This window comes from Ustilago hordei, assembly GCF_900519145.1.
Source record: "Ustilago hordei strain Uho2 genome assembly, contig: UHO2_contig_19, whole genome shotgun sequence".
NCBI classification, from domain to species: domain Eukaryota; kingdom Fungi; phylum Basidiomycota; class Ustilaginomycetes; order Ustilaginales; family Ustilaginaceae; genus Ustilago; species Ustilago hordei.
This window is the reverse complement of record NW_024545256.1, coordinates 7,329-24,549: the sequence shown is the minus strand read 5'-3', so window position 1 is coordinate 24,549 and position 17,221 is coordinate 7,329. Positions and strand designations below refer to the sequence as shown.

Sequence of the window (17,221 nt, the reverse complement as noted above, 5' to 3'; positions counted from 1 at the left end):
CGGAGCTCGGCTCTTAAGAGGGGGGTAATGTCATGGGCCTAAGCTGTGCAGAGCGAGGGAAGGCCGAAATGATATGAAGGCAGCACAGGAATCGTGGAATCGGGTAGATCATAAGAGCTGCGACAGAGTTCACCAAGATCGGCAGTAGAATCAGCTCTATGGCTGACCACAGCGAAACCAGCATGAGCATCATCAATATCACAAATCCCACCAGAATCTGTGACAAGCGAGACCTTGTGGCAGATTCTGCAGAGATCAGTAGCAAGGTTGTCTGTATGACAATTCACACACGAGAGGGACCGAGCTCAAGTGACACATGGACGGTTACCACTCAGGGGCCCACAAGACAGGAGTAAAAGAGAACTGTTGCCAGTCAGAGGAAGGAGAGCTGTGTAAAGGACACCAGTGAAAGGGACATGAAGAAGAGGAGCAGTGTCGATGAAGTTGACACAGCTCAGGTAAGATAGGAGGGACAAGGTCTGATATGGAGGAGGTGCCTCCTTGGAGACACCTGTACAATACTTGATGAAGAGGGTACTCTCTGGAGAGAGAGAGCAGGAGCAGTGTCGCTGGCGATGCTGCGAAGAGATATATAGGCATACCTTCTTGTCATGAATGGTTGAGTGAATCCATCCACTCTACACTCATCAAATGAACTAGTATTACTTCAAGCAATAAGTATCATTAGTTCACAGTCAGCATAGAAGTAATCAACAGATTGCTCCTCATCGAAGCACATGTGTTGTATCACTGTTTCCTGATGTCCGAAGGCAGTTTGTAGCAACCAGCGATCCAGATAACAATAGAACCGAAGGCAGACATCCACTGCGGCCCGGGGATCACTACAAGCGTTAGCCGACACACTGGACACTCATGTTGGCATCATCAACCCATACTCACACCAGACCATTGGTGTCAATATCAAGCTCACTTAGAGTCATATTATAGTTTGATCGTGCCGAGCTACCTCTGGATGGAGTGCCCACAGCAGTTAGTCGAAATCTGTCATAATGATAATACAACTACAGATTCTAATGAGAAAGGTGACAGAGAAGGCTCTGTTGCATATTTCACTAAGAATCAAAATACCATTAGCACTGTCGCATAATTCGACAGAATCGGTAATAGTACTGATACTACTACTGATCTCAGGTTTCAGGCACGCGACCGCTGACACCTTCTTCATCGAGTACTGTTCAGGGGCCTCTCCTGCTTGGCACCCCTGTGCCTCTTGAGCTGTGTCGACTCCTTTGACACTGCTCCTCCTCCTTGCTATCCTGCTGCTTGTTTGGCACCCCTGTGCCTCCTGAGTGGTGTCAGCTCCTTCGACACTGCTCCTCCTCCTCATGACCTGGTGTTGACTCCTTCAACACTGCTCCTCCTCCTCAGGACCTGCTTGCCAGTGTCCTATACACTGCTCCTTCTCCTTTGACCAGTGACAGTTCCTTTGACTCTTGTCTCTCGAGCCCCTGAGTGGTAACCATCTGCATGCTCCTTGAGCTTGGTCCCCTTCGTGGCTGTGCCTGCTCCTTGAGCTTGGTCCTCCTCGTGGCTGTGCCTGGCCTTCCTCGCATATGGCTCAGTGCTCCTTTGCATGTGAGTCCATAGGAGTCCATGGTCTCTATGGAGACTGCACTATGACCATGCTCTCTACTGGTATCGACTAGATCTTTGATACCTGTGCTCCTTCCATATGAACCAGTGACCCTCCTGCTTCTTGAGCATCCAGGCCCATGACAACCTGCTTGCTGGTTACCTATACACTGCTCCTTCTCCTTTGTCCAGTGATGGTTCCTTTGACTCTTGTCTCTCGAGCCCCTGAGTGGTAACCATCTGCATGCTCCTTGAGCTTGGTCCCCTTCGTGGCTGTGCCTGGCCTTCCTCGCATATGGCTCAGTGTTCCTTTGCATGTGAGTCCATAGGAGTCCATGGTCTCCATGGAGACTGCACTACGACCATGCTTGCTACTGGTATCGACTAGATCTCCGATACCTGTGCTCCTTCCATATGAACCAGTGACCCTCCTGCTTCTTGAGCATCCAGGCCCATGACAGCATGTCTCTCATTCCCTTGGTGACTTGGCTTTCTTGCATCTCGGCTAAGCTCCTGGTAATTCTGTCGCATCTTCAACTCCCCCCTTTGACAGTGTTACCAGTCCTATCAAGTGTGCTAGTCTCAATGTGTCCAGTCCTTTGAGTGGTTTCATTAGCACATCTGCCATGTTCTTGGCTGTCCAGACATACTCTATCATTATGTCTCCATCCTGTATGTGGTCTTGGACAAAATAGTACCTGGTGTCAATATGTTTCAGTTTCCAATGTTTTGCTGGGTCTCTGCTCACTGTATGCACCCCTGGCTGTCAATGTGAAGTACCAGTTTGATGTTTGGCAGTCCCAAATCCCTGAGCAGATATGAGAAGAAGAGAGCCTCTTGTGCAGCTTCCAATGCAGCAATGAACTCTGCTTCCACTGCTGACAGTGCTATGCACTTCTGGACATGTGACTTCCAACTCACTCAGCATCCATAAACAAATGTGATGGCACTGGATGTGCTTCTACACCCATTCATTGGACATGTGGTGGGCTAGGATTCCCATGGCAAATGAAATGTTGGGTCTTACTGTGTTGGATACCCAGAGTAGCTGTCCCACCAGCTCCTGGTACTCCTTCACTCATTTTGAATTGCATGTTTCACTTTCTGCAATCGCTGTTATGCTTAACATCAGTATCCAGGACTTTTGAGTCATTCTTCCCAACCATTTATTTGCCATTGCCTGGATGTATGCCATCAGGTCCAATGATATTTGCCTCCAATTGTGGTCTTGGGTGATTTTAATGCCAAGGAACTCATTGATCAATCCATTGTCCTCAGTCCCCCATTTGTCCATTATTTCTGCTTTGGTACAGTCCACCTCTCTTCTGCTTGGTGATGCTATCAACATGTCATCTATGTAAGCGGTCGCATGCCTGAAACCAGATTGGGTGTTTCCAATTGGTATTGGTGAGGACAATCGAGTAAGATCTACTCAGGATGTTTTGACTAAATGTAACCAGATGGCTTCATACTGGTAGGTCTCGGCTGACCACCTTGAACACTCTGTTCAGAGGTTGCATGGCATGTCCATTTATTCTTTGGAGGGAGAGTAGTATACTCTCCTTACAGTACAAGTGTTCATAGTACTGTTGCTAATGCTCTCTAACATCATCTGGACTGCAATATGCTTATTGTCAGGGGTCTCGCGCCTGAAACCCAGGTCGGACTGTCGAGATACTTGGTGACTATCAAACTGTGCAACAGCTATTGTCTCGGTATCAGTGACTATCAAGTTGCGCAGTGACAGCAGGTGGCATTCGTTGTATATACTATCGTAGGTTTCGGCTGACCTCTGTGGACACTCCGTTCAGGGGTAGCTCGGCACGATCAATATCGATGTTATGATGACACCAAGGTCTGGTGTGAGTGTTGATGATGATGAGGTTGATGACGTTGGTGATAAGGTTGGGGGGTATTGATGATAATGAGGTTGATGGTGTTGGTGATAAGGTTGGTGGCGTCAACACAGGTGTCCAGTGTGTTGACTTGATGCTTGAAGTGATCCCCGGACTGCAGTGGACTACTGCCTTCGGTTCTATCTTGATCCGGACTGCTAACCTGCTATAGGCGCCTTCAGATGTCAGGTAGTGGTGATACAACACACACACTACGATGAGGAGCAACCTTGATAGATTGCTGCTATGCTGACTGAAACTAATATATACTTATGCTGAAGTGATAACTAGTTATGGTGAGTAGAGTGGATGAGGATCCACTCGACCTATGATGATGAGAAAGCATGGTTATATACCTCTTCACAGCATCGTCAGCAATGCTGCTCCTGGTCTCTCTCCAGAGAGTGCCTTCTTCATCGAGTAATGCTCAGGGGCCTCTCCTGCTTGGCACCCCTGTGCCTCTTGAGTGGTATTGACTCCTTCGACACTGCTCCTCCTCCTCATGACCTGGTGTCAACTCCTTCGACACTGCTCCTCTTCCTCAGGACCTGCCTGCTAGTGTCCTATACACTGCTCCTTCTCCTTTGACCGGTGACAGTTCCTTTGACTCTTGTCTCTCGAGCCCCTGAGTGGTAACCATCTGAGCTTGGTCCTCTTCGTGGCTGTGCCTGCTCCTTGAGCTTGGTCCTCCTCGTGGCTGTGCCTGGCCCTCCTCGCATGTGGCTCGTGTCCTCCTTTGCATGTGAGTCCATAGGAGTCCATGGTCTCCATGGAGACTGCACTACGACCATGCTCTCTACTGGTATCGACTAGATCTTCGATACCTGTGCTCCTTCCATATGAACCCATGACCCTCCTGCTTCTTGAGCATCCAGGCCCATGACACACATCTCCTTCTCTCTTCACCAGTGACTACCTCCTCAACCTTATCTTGTGAATCCCTTAACCACCTGTTGAGTCCTGTTGCCAAGCCCCTTGATCATGTGGTCGCCCCTGTGCTTGGTCCTATGTGGCTGTATGCACATACCCCTTGAGTGGTAACCATCTGTGTGATGCTGAGCTTGGTCCCCACTCCTGCATGTGGTTATCTCCCATATGCTTCTCCTTCTATTGCTGGTATCCTCCTTCCTGAACCTCCCAATGCTTGCTCATGATGGCTGACTTGCTGGGACATGCCAATCAGGCTGATTCCAATTGTTCCTTGTGAGATTAATCAGGATCCCAGAATTTGGTTGATCTTGCAAGCCATATGTGCTACCAACCTGATTAGATCATCAATTCCTGATGATTGCTGTAGATCAATTTGGCACACACTTCATACACTGATCTGCTGATCCTGTGACAATCTACATACACCATGATGACTGTGATCTGCTTCCCTGAACCCCTCATATACAGACAAGGCGTGCTTGGCATGCAGTGGAAGCCAACCTTCTGAAGGTAAGAGTCCAGCTCAATATTCCATTCCCTGCCTGATTGTTTCAGTCCATACAGTCCTTTGATCAACTTTAGTGCCTTTCCTGAGGGTACCTTGGTTCTGACTGGCAGTTTCAAGTAAATGTCATGTTGGAGGTTGGAGTTGAGGTATGCTTGCTTGACATCAACTGAATCTACCTCCCAGTCTTTTGCAGCTGCTACTGCTAATACTCCTCAAATTGCTTGAATTGGTGCAACTGGTGCAAATATTTCTGTGTAGTCAATACCTTCCCTTTGGGTGAATCCTCTTGCCACCAGTCTTGCTTTAAACTTCATAGGTACCAGATTTGCATCCATCTTTATCTTGAGTACCCACCTGGTGTCTATGGTGTTCATGCCTGGTGGGAGGTTTGTGACTTCCCACATGCCCATTGCTTCTAATCCTTCTAACTCCTTTCTCATTGCTTCCTCCCAAAACCTTTTATCTGGTCCTGCTAACACCTTGTCATGGGCCTGGATGCTCAAGAAGCAGGAGGGTCACGGGTTCATATGGAAGGAGCACAGGTATCGAAGATCTAGTCGAGATCAGTAGAGAGCATGGTTGTAGTGCAGTCTCCATGGAGACCATGGACTCCTACAGACTCACATGCAAAGAAGGGCCAAGCACAGCCACGAGGAGGACCAAGCTCAAGGAGCAGGCACAGCCATGAAGAGGACCAAGCTCAAGGAGCAGGCACAGCCATGAAGAGGACCAAGCTCAGATGGTTACCACTCAGGGGCTCGAGAGACAAGAGTCAAAGGAACTGTCACTGGTCAAAGGAAGAGGAGCAGTGTTGAAGGAGTTGACACCAGGTCATGAGGAGGAGGAGCAGTGTTGAAGGAGTCGACACAGCTCAAGAGGCACAGGGGTGCCAAGCAGGAGAGGCCCCTGAGCAGTACTCGATGAAGAAGGTACTCTCTGGAGAGAGAGCAGGAGCAGCATCGCTGGCGATGCTGAGAAGAGGTATATAACCATGCTTTCTCATCATCAATAGGTCGAGTGGATCCTCATCCACTCTACTCACCATACAACTAGTCAATACTTTAGAAACACAAATACTCATTAGTTACAGTCAGCATAGCAGCAATCTATCAAGGTTGCTCCTCATCGTAGTGTGTGTGTTGTATCACCACTACCTGACATCCGAAGGTGCCCATAGCAGGTTAGCAGTCCGGATCAAGATAGAACCGAAGGCAGTAGTCCACTGCGGTCCAGGGATCACTTCAAGCATCAAGTCAACACACTGGACACTCGTGTTGACGCCACCAACCTTATCACCAACACCATCAACCTCATTACATCGACATCACCAATCTTATCACCAACACCATCAACCTCATTATCATCGACATCACCAATCTCATCACCAACACCATCAACCTCATCATCATCAACACTCACACCAGACCTTGGTGTCATCATAACATTGATATTGATCGTGCCGAGCTACCCCTGAACGGAGTGTCCACAGAGGTCAGCCGAAACCTACGATAGTATATACAACGAACGCCACCTGCTGACACTGCACAACTTGATAGTCACCGATACCGAGACAATAGCTGTCGCACAGTTTGATAGTCACCGAGTATCTCGACAGACCGACCTGGGTTTCAGGCGCGAGACCCCTGACACACCTCTCAGACTGTTGGGTCAAGGTTCCTTTCTTCTTTGGCATTTGTGGCCATGAGTCCAAAGGAGCTATTGTCTATCAATGATCCAAGACTCTGGTCTTCTTCAGTGTCAATGGTTGGCCCCATGTCTGTATATTCATTTAGTGCACCCTGGTCCCTCTCATCAAATAGATCTATCTCTGAGTAACTTAGGTTTTCAGTGTCTTCTTCACTTGTCATTGTTTGTGGTGCTTGAATGTCCATCAGCTTCCATTTGGTGCAGTCAATCCAACATTTGGACTCTATGAACTTTGCTGAATTACTCCAGAAGACACTTGGTTTATAGTCTGGACTATAGAATAACCATCCTTTTCATTCTAGGCTGTACCCTATAAATATGGCTGCCACCACTTGTTGATCCAATTTCTTGTTGTCTCATTTGACCTTTGGAATGTTCACCCAGGCCAAGCATCTGAAGACATGGAGGAGTCATATGAGCCTTTCAGGTGATTGGTTGAACATCACTTTGTATGGGAGTTCATTATCAGCATTTGGGGTAAGGTTTATCTTGAATGCCACTGCTTGGATTGCATATGGCCAGAAGCTCTTTGGCAGACCTCAATGCATAAGCAGCATTTGCATCTTCTCACTCAAGCTTCTGTTCATCCATTCTGCTTTTCTGTTTTGTTTGCTGTTGTATCCCACTGTTGTTTGCCATTCTATTCCTTTGTCATGTGACCACTCAAGTGCTTCATAGCTATGCCACTCTGTTCCTTGGTCAGATCAGATCACTTTTAGGTTCCTCCCTGTCTGTGTCTTGAGGAATGATACTATTCTTTCAAGTGCCATGAAAGCTTGACTCTTTCGCAGCAATGGTTGCACATAAACATTTATGCAGGTGTGTTCTGTCATGTGCAATGCATCAATAATCAAGTCTATGTGTACGAGGTCAAGGGGTGCAGCAGCTCTTTCTCCACTGCCTTGACCCATTCATGTGACCATGCTCTTGGGCTGTATACACTGCTCACATGTCAGAGCTGTATCTGGGTCCATATTTGTTATAATATTGTTGCCTATCCTTTTGATGATGGCCTTTGCTTTGTCTCAACCTGGGTGTCCAAGATGTTCATGCCAAAGCTGTTGCATGGAAATGTCTTCAATATCTTGAGTAATGTTCCATTTGCTAGGTGTATCTGTCCACCTGCATGTTCTAGGGTCACTCATGTTCCCTCATCCATCAATGAGTTGGTTGATAATAGGTTCACATTGAGAAGTTTAACATACAAAACATTCTGGAGCAATACATCTCCATACTTGGTTGATATGCTAGTGTCTCCTACAGCAGTCACTTCCAAAACTTCTCTTCCAGCAGTATAGATACAATTTCGGCAAGTTCTTGGGTTGATGAGTGTGCTGTAGTTGTTGACCATGTGAAAGCTAGCACCTGAATCCAGAATCCAACAAGTTGTTCCTTTTGGACTCATGGCTTTCTTCCAACCCAGGGTGAGGGAACACCAAGCCTCCTAGTCAGACTCAGTAAGGGGTGAGTCTTTAGGGATGCTGACAGATGCATTGCATTGTCTTGCTCCATGTCCAATTTGCCTGCATATGAAGCACCAAATTTTTCATGGCCTGTTGTCAGCTTCTTGGGTCATTCCATCTTGATTGCTTCTGCCAGCAGTCCTAGCATTAGCCTGTCAGGGATCGAATTTCTGGGTAGGAACACTCTCCAAAGCCAATTGGCATGTGCTGAGTGCAGTGGCTAGTGCATCAAAACTGAGTTGATGTACTGTGGCAACTGTCTCTCTAAACACTGGGTGGCGAATCATACATTTCTGGAGGGCTGAAAACAGGGTATCATCTGCAAATGGCCTTCCAAGAATGCTTCCTTCAGCTTGGATGGCTCTTATGTCTTGTATCAGCTTCCAAGCATCAGCATGGAACATCTTGACATCACTCAATTGGGTGATTAGAGCAAGCCAACAAGAGGTCCTGGTGGCTTTGTTGCCCAATCTGGTCTCTATCTTGTTCCAGACTTGACTGAATGTGAGGTACTCTCTGATAATATCCAGGAGAAGGTAGTTCACATTATATTCACCTATGGTGTTGATAGTGCTGCATATGGCATTTGTCAATGCATTGTTGAATGAGCAACTCCATTTTGGATGATCTGCATTGTACACTCCTTCTAGGTGTTCCATAGCATGGGGCACAGATCTGAGGAAGGACCTTACATGGGCACTCCAGCTATAATAGTTCTGGGATGTGAGCTTCAGTACCAGTTCAAGGAGTTTGGCTAAGGTGTGAAAACTATACTGTTTCCCAATGTCATCATTGTCTGACTCAGATTTGGGGTCATTGTCAATCTCATTGTCATTGTTGGTGGTGTTCTCAGCCTGTGGCTGTTGAATGATAGTGACCTTCTTGGTCCTTTTGGATCTCTTGGTGGCTTTGCCAGTGCTAGCTTGGGATTTGTTTTCTTCCACCATGATGGGTAGTCATCTGGCTTGTGACTTCAGACTCTTAATCAGTTGAAGTTCATGCAAGACACCACTTTGTCTGGGCTACATCCTAGCTCCTTTCATACAGGTGTGAGGTAGATGCAATACTTGAAATTTTTTATGAACTATGACTACAAGACCATCTGTATATATACCTTAGTCTCATGCTTGAGTAGCTCCATTTGTCACCTGTTAGTGAGCATGCCATGTGATACCTTGGAGTTGTTTTATCTGTGCCTCAGCATTGTCTCCCACAAACCTCTTCTGATTGGTTGCCACATGTTGGCCAATGCATGCATGTCTCTCATTCCCTTGGCAACTCGGCTTTCTCACATCTCGGCTAAGCTCCTGGTAATTCTGTCACATCTTCAACTTCCAGCCTGACAACGTGTGGGACTGTGTTGTACCCAATCTCTGATCGGATCGGTCCTCACCCCATTTCCGGTCAGATCAGTTTCCCCCGATCCCTTCCATAATGGCTTACATCAACTCGCATCATCACATTGGATCGTTTCCCTCAGCAAGCTTACTCAAACTCCACACTCGTGTCCGCAAATACACGGAACTCGGACAACTCGGTTTGACGCTCTCCACCAAAAATTTCAGGACTTCCAAGAAGAAGCGGGATACTTTACCTTTGATTGTACAACATCACTCTATCCTTACTACGTTTCCAGACGTCTCCATTCCCTTCCTCCTCACTAAGTCGCAGCAATCAACAGTATGCCTAAGGCGACCAAGAGGAAGAAAGAGAAGAAGGCCGACTTCCAGGTAAGTTCCCGATTCCGTGCTTCCAGCAGCGGCCTGCAACACTAGACCTACGACAGAATGTACGAGTCTGATGTTCTGACGCTCTCAGCCATGCCGAACACTTCATTCTGCGATCCTTCTGCCTCTTCAACCCAACAGAAAACCAAGCTCAAGCTAGGAAAAGGCAAACAGGCCGCCAACAATGCCACTGACGTCTCGTTCAAAGCCAAAACTATCGCGCTTCCACAGCAATCCATCAATGCCGACAAGTCAGGCAAGCTTGTCAACTCACGGAACCTTACCGTCGCCGATCTGGCTCTACAGCTCCGTCACTACTCGCCAAACGTAAGAAGAGATGCTGTCGGTGGCATACGGGAGATTCTCACGCTCCATCCGAGCTTGATGCTCTCAGCTGCAGCATCACTCATCCCAGAGCTTTCCCGTTGCATCGGTGACGACGACGCAGTAGTGCGAAAGCAGTTACATTCCCTTCTGGCTTGGATGCTCCCTCAGATCCCATCGCAACTTCTCAGTCCCTACCACAATACGCTTCTTCTCTTCACTACATCCGCACTCAGCCACATCTATCCAGAAGTGCGATTAGACGCCGTCAGAGTGCTTGATGCTTGTCTCGACATCTTGCCTCACACTGCCACATCAGGATGGGAGAATGCAGTCTTCAAGATGGCCAGCGCTATCTCTACAACTGCGACCTCGACTGCTACCCCCAACAACGCCGCGGGGCCTAGCATCGCTTCGCATCAGCCACACGGGGAGAGAATCATGAATTGCTTCCTCAGCCTCCTTGGCATCACACAAAGGTCAAGCGCTGCTGCCTCCATAACGTCCACCGACCTAGTTCCTGGCACCAAGCTCTTGATACTCAGATCGCTACGAACATTCCTTAGTCATGCTCTTCCGTCCAACTCTGGCGGCGACTCGGCAGACGCTGAAGATCAGAGTTGTCCAACTTGGTTCTTTCGGTCCGCCTTCACCTCATCCGCCGAGTTTGAGTATTTCCAAAGGCTTCTCGGTCGCAATGCCCGCTCTCAGCAGTCTCGTTACATTGCCATATCTCGCCACAGTAAAAGTACTGTCCGCCCATCAACCGAGGCAAGCTACTCTGACTGGGCATCTGCAGATTCGTCAGCCGCTTCGCTCATGGATCTGGACAATACACCTGGCAAGTCGCTCAACTCGGCGGATCTCCTCAGCTCATTGGAAGCCGTCAGTGCCACCAACGCAATCGGCACAAGACACGGCAAGCACTCCCAATCTGCAGCATTGTCGCTGTTTGCTCTTCTCGACCCCGTCCTGCTTGCTTCGTTCCTCGACACAGCCCCATCGGCATTTCAGCCCGACCTCGACTTCTCCCAACAAATGCGCGGACAAAACGTAGGGCTGTCTACACCCTCACAGCTCGTCTTTGAGATCCTCTCTCTCACTCTTGCACTCTGGCGGGGCTCATCATCTCCTAGCGCACAATCGAGATCGTCTCTCGCCAATCTCCTTGGTCACGTCTCGGTCTACTTTCCTTTCAGCCATCACACGGGCTCGAGCGGCCTGTCAGCCAAAGCAAAGTCTCTGGTAGTACAAATGGATCTTGCCTATGCGGAGCTTGTCGCCCTCCTGGCGCTCAGCCACGGAAAGACGCAAAAGGTCAAGTCAAAATTCAACATCGAAACGCAAATCGAATCGGTGTCATCCTTCATCGCCGAGCTGCTCTCGGTACCTGTGACCGAGAGAGGAACCGTGTCTCTTGGATCCGTGGGCGCTTCTCCAGCCAATACGCTTGATCCAGACACGTTCCGTGCTCTCCTTCCTACGCTGTGGTTCCTCTTGGGTTCCGAACACGACACCCTGCTCGACAGCTTGCTAGCCACATACCATGCACACGCCACTCAGCATCGAGTCAAGCCAGTGCTCTTTGAGTTCCTGGCTCGGGCGTATCTTCTCTCGAAGCTGCGTGCACAGACACCCTTCGCGGCAGAGGAATCTGATCGACTTATCGAGAGTCTCTTGTCTACGCTTCCTCGTAGCCTATGGGAAGCGGCTTCGTCGTCAAACGGGCATGCCTTTGCGGGTGTTCAGCTCGAGTTCTTGCACTTCCTTCTGTTGCTGCCTTCGCCGCCGGCCGTGCTCGCCTACGAGAAGCTTGGGCCATTCTACTGGATCAGACACCCCACCAAAAAGGTGTCTGGTCCTGGCCCCTTCAACAGGCTTCCACGCGCATTACGCAAGCTCGCCATCGACAATACATCGCTCTTGCAAGGCCGCGACGAGAAGCTCGACAAGACCATGTCTGCAGCACGACAGCATGTTCAAACGAGCGCATGATTCGGTAGACGCATGCACCAAGCAGGTAAGCTCAGTATCTACCCGATAAGCCTACATTGTCTGTCACGCAGTAGTAGCAAGCATCACTATCGTGTAATCTATTCTATTGAACCGTGTCTAAGGCCTCACAGATTTACCGCTACATGTCTTGTTGCTTTGTTTGATCACTGGTCCTTGTCGCTCGAGTCGCTCAGCTTCTTTTCGAGTTTCTCGTACATCGCCTGTGCTTGAGGAATGAGCGCGTTAAATTGACTGTTGGACCACTGACCCTTTTGCGATGGAAGCGATGGAAGGTTGCCCGAAGTCTTGAGGATGGCAAGCAACTTGGCCAGGAGCGCATATGACAGTTGGTCGGCTTGTGCTTTATCAACAGCACGCAGGCCTCGCTCTTTGTGAGATCCCGGGTGAAGACCTCGATGCTGGCTGAGTAAGGTCGCAAGCTGCAGAATGCTGGGCGGATAGTCGGACTGCGCTGACTGTTCGAGCCAGAATCTTGCCTCGTCGTCGTCGGCTTCGACGCCAAACGTATCCTTGTGTGCTTGCTTCATTGTCTTATCACCCGCCATCACGTCGGGATGCTGTGCCATCTTGTCTCGATCCAGGAAGTAGAAGGAGCCAACCTGGAACATGCTCTGTGCATCACCCTGCTCGGCGGCCTGCTTGAAGAGTCGGAAGGCCTCCGATTTGTTCCCTTTGTGGTCGTCCAGCAGGTGATGCATACCGAGAGCAAACAGGCAACCGGAATGCCCAAGTTGGGCTCCCTTGCCAAGATACTTGAGCGCACGCTCCTGATCTGGTGGATTGAAGCGCGATTCTTGGAACAACGAAGCCAGATCATACCAAGCCTCTGGCAACCCCTTCTCACCGGCCTGCGTATATAGCTTGACGGCTTGATCGATCAGTGAGGGCCACTGGGACTTGTCAACCTGGCCTCTTTGCACCCGTTGCAGCAGAAGTCTCGCTACACCGACGGAGCCACGAGCGTTACCTGCAGCTGACAGCTCCTGGTACAAACTCACAGCTTGTTGAGCCCGACCCTTGAGATCGCCAGAAGGAGGAGGAGGCGCGGTGTTCTGCAAAACCATACTGGCCCAGTAGTAGCCGGCATCGTCAGAGCCAGACTGATGAGCCACCTCGAACAGGCGGAAGGCCAGCGGTTGGCGACGCGGATCAGCTGATGCAGAGAGGAGTGTGTTGGCAAGTTGTGTGAGATCTTCAGCGTTGTAGCCCCAATCTTTAACCTGAGCGATGATGTCAGAGTCGACAGAGGACTGGTAGGCCTGGCGATCAGATACAGTCGCGAGATCGGCAATGGTGCGCAGCTGGACCAGCAACTTGGACAATAGACTGCAAGCTTGATCGTACGTGATCGGTGTCGTTGCTTCCTCATCGTAGCGGGTCGATGGTAAGATGCGGCTAAGGGACGCATCTAGCTCGGACTGGTCCGGTATGCGGATGTTGGTTGGCACGGCATAGTGTCTGACAGCATAGCGGTTGATCTTTGAAGTGACGAATGGTGTGGCCACAACTCGAGCTGATCGGGCCAGATTGCGAGTATGAGAGAGGAGAAGCTGAGCGGCGCTACGACGTACAAGGTGGCTTGGGACTGTCATGGTGAGGCTTTGGAAGTGATACTGTCGCAGGGCAGATGTTTTGCCACAGAGGAATAGTAGGATGTAGTTAGTGTTGATCGCCGAGTGGACGTTGTGATGATCATCGTCCATCTTTTTGTATTCCCGAGTCCGCTGTATCTTCTTTGGCGAATTCCGACTCGGCTTTGTTTGCCGCACATGTATGTACACGCTTTGCTTCTTTTGTCGGCGTTTGCTACTCCACATTCTTCTTCTTCTCTGCAGACTCGCCCCACTTCCGAGTTCCGGTCTCTCTTTGGGATGATTCATTCGTTCTTCTCCATCGCTCGAAGGGTTGGTAGTGCTCCATCTCTTAGCAATTCCGCAATTCTGCTTTGTGCTGGTCTTCAATATGTCTGTCAACGGACATTATGGCAGAGCTGATTGGCCTTTGCCCTCTTCCTCGTGGATCGACAAGGTCTTGTTCTTGGGAACTGGAACTAGCGGACAAGTGCCGGCAATACACTGTGTCACCAAGCCCGACTTTGGCAACTGTGCGGCATGTAAGGATGCTACTCTCAATCCGACAGGCAAGAATCGCAGAGGATGTACATCAGCTGCTGTGGTCGGCCGTCATCCCCAGGACACACAAGACAGCACGATCTTGATCGATTGCGGTAAAACGTTTTACTCCAATGCTGTCGTACACTTTCCAAGAAACGGCCTTCGTGCGATCCGCGCCGTCTTGCTAACACATGCTCATGCCGATGCGATCCTCGGACTTGACGATCTCAGAGCTTGGACCATGGGTGGCGTCATTCAAAGACAAGTCGATATCTACCTCACACAGGAATGCATGGCCGTTGTTGAAGGCATGTTCCCTTACCTTGTCGACCGCTCCAAGTCGACTGGCGGTGGTGATGTCCCAACGCTCCGTTGGAACATCATCAGCAAGGACGAACCCTTTGTCATTCCAAGCTCAGAGGGACGCAGGGAGATTCAGGTCCAGCCTCTGCCAGTGCTCCACGGCTATGTCGGTCGAACGTCGCCCTTTTGGTGTCTCGGTTTCCGCATCGACTCTTTCAGCTACATCAGCGACTGCCACGAGATCCCAAGCAGCACGCTCGACCTCATGCGTGGCAGTCAAGCTATCGTAATGGACGCTCTCAAGATGGATCGCCATCTCTCTCACTTTTCCTTCTCGCAAGCGCTCTCGTTCTTTGCTTCGTTCTCACCGCCACCAGCACTGGGTCTTCTCACCGACTTTACGCACCGGATAGAGCACTACGCAACGCAAGAGCTGGTTGATACATGGAGGAATGGAATGCTGGCTGCACAAGTCAACGGACAAGTGGCAGTCGAGTCATTGCCTGTCAACGGCAACAAAGCGGGAAGCCGAGGATCGAACAAGGATCGTGCTTCAATGGGAGAGGGTGGTGGTCAACGATGGTGGACAGATGTCTGGGACGAACAAGAGAATGAGTTCAACATGACGCTCAGATTGAAGCATGTCTATGATCCCGTAGACAAGGAGTCGATACGAGCTGTATCTCACTATATACCTCCGGTCAAGCTCAGCTGGGATGGACTCGTAGTGCATTTTTGCTCGAAGCGTTAATCTTGTCGCATCCTCCCTTGCAACCGATGTCCATCTTGCTCGGTCTTTGCAACTTAACCGCTGATGAACATTCAGGGTCAAGATCTTGCGGCTTGATGACTATTTAATCCGACAGATCTTCGACAGCAGGCCTTTTTCGCATTCAGGGTTAGGCTTAGTACGGGCTGCCCAAGCTGTGTTTGCTTTCGCTCTTATGCAAAATAGTTGAAGAGCGTCGTTTTAAGTCAATCAAATCGTGCGTCAAACTCGATGATCACAGGTGTCGATTGCGATAAAGAGAGCATACTAACTAGAAGATGATCAGGCTGTTTATATTGCTGAAGATGACGATCCAGTGTGACGCTAAAGGACGACGCGAAGCCGATCTGATCGGAGATCAGGCAGGGCCGATCCAGTCAGAGGACCGATTTGATCAGAGATCGAGGATAACAGTTGAAGATGCATTGGCATCTCAAGCAGAATGCATGAGCTATAGCCGAGACACCAAGGGACCAAATGCATGCATAAGTGATGAACACAATAAAGCACATGAAGGTTGCCATAACAATGGCTCAGGGGCATCACAGAAAGCAGCAACTCAGGGGGTTACAGAAGAGATGACTCATCTGGCTCAGACATGATCAAGGGTAGCAATGGAGTATATATACATGCTCATCATTAGCATACAGACTACAGAAATATTAAGCATTTCAAGAAGTTATACACCTGTGGTAAGAGAGCCTGATAGTGGCTCCAGGAACAGCATATGTTAATTGTCATCTTCAATTGATTAAGAGTCTGAAGAAGCTTTCAACCAAGCTAATTGAAACCCATCAACAATCATGGTAGAAGATGCCAAACCTCAAGCTGGCACCAGTGCAAGAACCAAAGGAGGTAGGAAAGGCAAGGTGGCCCAGGTGCAAACTGACAATGAAACCATCAACAAGAACAAACCAGAGGTCATCAACAATGAAGCCAATGAAGATGCTGACTCTGACTCCAATTTGATGGTGGTGATAAACAATATAACTTTTGTACCTTAGCAAAACTCCTTGAGTCCATACCAAAACTTATGTTGCACGGCTACTACAGCTGGAGTGCCCATGTCAAATCATTCCTCTGATCCATACCTCATGCTATGAAATGCCTTGAGGGAGCATATGACAAGAAGCACCCAAGATGGAGCTGCACTTTTGATGACACCCTGACCAATGCCCTGTGTGGAATGATAGATACTACCAGGGAGCACAATGTCAACTACCTTGTCCTAGACATAATTAGAGAATACCTCACCTTTCATCAAGTATGGAAAAGTATTGAAAACAGGCTAACAAACAAAGCTACCAAAACATCCCACAGGCTTGCACTCATCTTGCAGCTGGGTGACATCAAGATGTTTCATTCCAATGCCAGGAAGCTAGTTCAGGAGATTCAGTCCATCCAGACTGAAAGCAGCATCCTAGGAAAACCATTTGCCAATGACACACTGTTCTTGGCTCTACAGAAGTGCATGATCTGCCACCCAGTGTACAAGGAGACAGTCACCAATGTTCACCAGATCAATTTCAATACTCTCACCATTGCATTAAGCATCTGCCAGACCACTGTTGAGAGTATCCCTAGCCCTAGCCCTAGCCCTAGCCGGTGTGTCTTGCTTGCGGGCAACGCACAATTGCGCTCCGCCAAAATCGAAATTCACGCGACTGCGTTGACCCCCAACGCACTCGAAATTTACACTGCTCAAGTGCTGCAACGCAAACAAATTTATTTTCGCTGGAGCAGCGCAGGGTTAGGGTTAGGGTTAGGGTTAGGGTTAGGGTTACAAGGGTGTTCCCGGCGAGACCCTTGGAAACATGAAATCTGTACTAATGAGATATGTAGGGATACCCTAGGACTATGTGTATGCAAAGT

At 49.2% G+C, this 17,221-nt stretch overlaps 4 protein-coding genes across 4 annotated transcripts; 2 read left to right on the top strand and 2 right to left on the bottom strand.

The window, feature by feature from the left end:
- Positions 1 to 8,251: 8,251 nt before the first annotated feature.
- On the bottom strand, positions 8,252 to 9,043 carry UHO2_06455 (uncharacterized protein; the record flags this gene model as incomplete). The annotated part of the gene is made up of 1 exon (XM_041554872.1): positions 8,252 to 9,043. One exon carries the CDS (start codon positions 9,041 to 9,043, stop codon positions 8,252 to 8,254), a length of 792 nt encoding a protein of 263 aa, XP_041410806.1.
- A 735-nt stretch (positions 9,044 to 9,778) lies between these two features.
- On the top strand, positions 9,779 to 12,142 carry UHO2_06454 (uncharacterized protein; the record flags this gene model as incomplete). The annotated part of the gene is made up of 2 exons (XM_041554871.1): positions 9,779 to 9,826; positions 9,965 to 12,142. 2 exons carry the CDS (start codon positions 9,779 to 9,781, stop codon positions 12,140 to 12,142), a joined length of 2,226 nt encoding a protein of 741 aa, XP_041410805.1.
- A 164-nt stretch (positions 12,143 to 12,306) lies between these two features.
- Positions 12,307 to 13,755, bottom strand: UHO2_06453 (uncharacterized protein; the record flags this gene model as incomplete). Its single annotated transcript, XM_041554870.1, has 1 exon — positions 12,307 to 13,755. The coding sequence occupies one exon, from the start codon at positions 13,753 to 13,755 to the stop codon at positions 12,307 to 12,309; it is 1,449 nt and encodes a 482-aa protein (XP_041410804.1).
- A 370-nt stretch (positions 13,756 to 14,125) lies between these two features.
- UHO2_06452 (uncharacterized protein) lies at positions 14,126 to 15,331 on the top strand (the record flags this gene model as incomplete). The annotated part of the gene is made up of 1 exon (XM_041554869.1): positions 14,126 to 15,331. One exon carries the CDS (start codon positions 14,126 to 14,128, stop codon positions 15,329 to 15,331), a length of 1,206 nt encoding a protein of 401 aa, XP_041410803.1.
- Between the last annotated feature and the right edge of the window lie 1,890 nt (positions 15,332 to 17,221).